We start from the raw sequence: 2500 nt of genomic DNA, 5'->3' as shown, positions 1-2500 counted from the left end.
TGTGTGTGTGTGTGTGTGTGTGGGGGGGGGGGGGGGGTGGACAATGCTCCCTGAATTTTAAAGAGAGAACAGAAAAGGACGAAGAAGAGAAGAGGAGTGGAGGTTCAGAGGATAGAAAGCGTGGAGGAGGAGAAGGTGGCAGAGGGGATGATAATTAGAGGAGTGGAGAGGAAACGAAGGATGGAAAACAGAAGTGAGGAGAACAGGAAGAGGTGAACGTGTGCAAAAATGAGGGGATGAAAGAATGAAGGTGAGAAAGACAAATATGGGGAGGATAGATGTGGGGGGGGAGGAGGAGGAGGAGGAGGGGACCTTTTGGGGGGTCACATTCCTGAAGTGCAGCCGGCCTGGTGCTGCTCTGCTGCCCAATGTAAACACAGAGAGGACTGACGGCCCGTCACAAGGGGGGGGGGGGGGGGGTAGTGGAATATATATTTATTTATTTATTCCAGACTCAAGAGTCCATAAAGTAACAAATAAACAACGATATATAAAATACAACACGAGGTCACATGTTCATCACGGCAGGTGAAAAGTCCCCGTCGTTCAAATACAGACAAAGACGTTGAAGTCAAGGAGACATCAAACTACTCTGACATGTCAATGTTTATTAAATAACTTTATGTCTTTAACTTTCACTTTCTTTTAACTTGTTCTCAGTTGTTGTGTGTAACTGTGTTTATTTGTAACTATGTGTTAATTATTTATTTTTTATTTGTAACTGTGTTTATTTATTTGTATTTGTAACTGTGTTTATTATTTATTTTTTATTTGTAACTGTGTTTATTATTTATTTATATTTCTAACTATATGTTTATTATTTATTTTTATTTGTAACTATGTGTTTATTATTTATATTTGTAACTATATGTTTATTATTTATTTGTAACGTGTTTATTATTTATTTATATTTGTAACTATATGTTTATTATCTATTTTTATTTGTAACTGTGTTTATTTTTATTTTTTCGTAACTTTGTGTTTCTTGTGTTTTTTATTCATAACTATGTGTTTATTTTTTATTTTTTATTTGCAACTATGTTTTTAATATTTATTTTTATTTGTGTTTCTCGTGTTATTTTATTTGTAACTGTTTATTCTTTATTTATACTTTGTAATATTTTTTTTTTTGTAACTGGGTTTTTTGTCTTCTTTTGTTTGTAACTATGTTATTTCTTTTATTTTATTTTTTAACTGTTTCTTGTTTTTTTATTTGTAACTATGTTCTGATTATTTATTTATCATTTGTAACTATGTGTTTATTAATTATTAATTATTTGTAACTATGTGGTTTTTTGTAACTGTTTTTGTCTTCTTTTGTTTGTAACTTTGTGTTTATTGTGTTTTTTGTGTTTGTTGTGTTGTTGTCTCGTCCGGTCGCCTCCATAAAGAGATGTTTACTCTCGATGTGACTCAGCTGCTGACATAAAGGGTTAGTATATATTCCAGGTCGGCTCATCACGTGTTCATCCTGATCGATGAGGTGCTTCAGAACGATAAGCAGGTTATTATGTTGCACACGGCACTAACCAATCAGCCGTGACCGCAGGCTCGACTCTGTGGTGCTAGTGCGCCCTCTAGTGGCGACAGAACTGCATTGACAATAAACGAGTTGCTGTATTTCTCTAGTGTAACTAAAAGTGTTAAAACAGTGTAAACACAATGAACTGTATGAGGTAAAATATCAGAACACGACCATGGAGTAAAAGTCAGAGCAATAGTTCACAGTGCACAATAAAGAAGTATTTACAACTTTAATTTATTGTATTTAATTAATTATTAAATTCATGGATATGAAAAACATAACCTCCACATTTTAAATGTGCATTTTTTAGTGTTTCTTACAGATTTGGAAAATTAAAACAGAAAAGTTTAAATAGAGTAAAGGATGTACAAGTTGAGAATGAAAAAATAAAAAACACTAAATTAAATTAAAATGTTAAATAGCAATATTTCCAATGAGAACAGTCACCTGAGAAAATAATGTCCAAAGAGGTTCACGAAGAAACCGGAACGTGTTCGAACTCCAGAGAACAAATTCATGTACAAACAGTATTTTGATTTCTAACATCTTACTTCAAAGCTTATTGAAAAGTAAAGCGAGTAAATCAAAATCAGCGATCTCCCTTTCGATCATTTTAAAACCACAACAGGAGGATACTAATGTCCACAGGTCTATTCTGGGCATTACATATATAAATATATAAATATACTTCCTTAAGCTTGTATGCAGCTGCCAATCACACATGTAACACGTTTAAGTGACACACAGTTTGAGTTGTGGACTTAAAGCTCCGTGAAATCTTCTCCACTTGTTCATCAAAGACCGTTCCCTCCCTGGAGGAAGAAGGGAAGGAAACAAGGAGGAGGAGGGATGGACGATTCGAGCTCACAGGACTTCGACGTGACGTACAGCTCCCAAACAAATGTCCTCCATTTGTCATGGTGCCTTCAGGAGACTTGTCAGCAGCTTGTATTTCCCGTGACTTCCTGCTGGGAT

General features: G+C 34.8%; 1 protein-coding gene across 1 annotated transcript in view; it reads right to left on the bottom strand.

Annotated features, from left to right (window-relative positions):
* Positions 1–1740: 1740 nt before the first annotated feature.
* Positions 1741–2500, bottom strand: part of LOC130211345 (uncharacterized) — a 7663-nt gene continuing 6903 nt past the window's right edge. The window contains exon 8 of the mRNA XM_056442083.1: positions 1741–2500. This exon is cut by the window's right edge and continues 67 nt beyond it. Coding sequence (XP_056298058.1) covers positions 2464–2500 — 37 coding nt within the window. The 3' untranslated portion in view covers positions 1741–2463.

The sequence above is a fragment of the Pseudoliparis swirei genome, chromosome 20 (assembly GCF_029220125.1).
Source record: "Pseudoliparis swirei isolate HS2019 ecotype Mariana Trench chromosome 20, NWPU_hadal_v1, whole genome shotgun sequence".
Lineage (NCBI taxonomy): Eukaryota > Metazoa > Chordata > Actinopteri > Perciformes > Liparidae > Pseudoliparis > Pseudoliparis swirei.
This window is presented reverse-complemented; position numbering and strand designations above follow the sequence as displayed.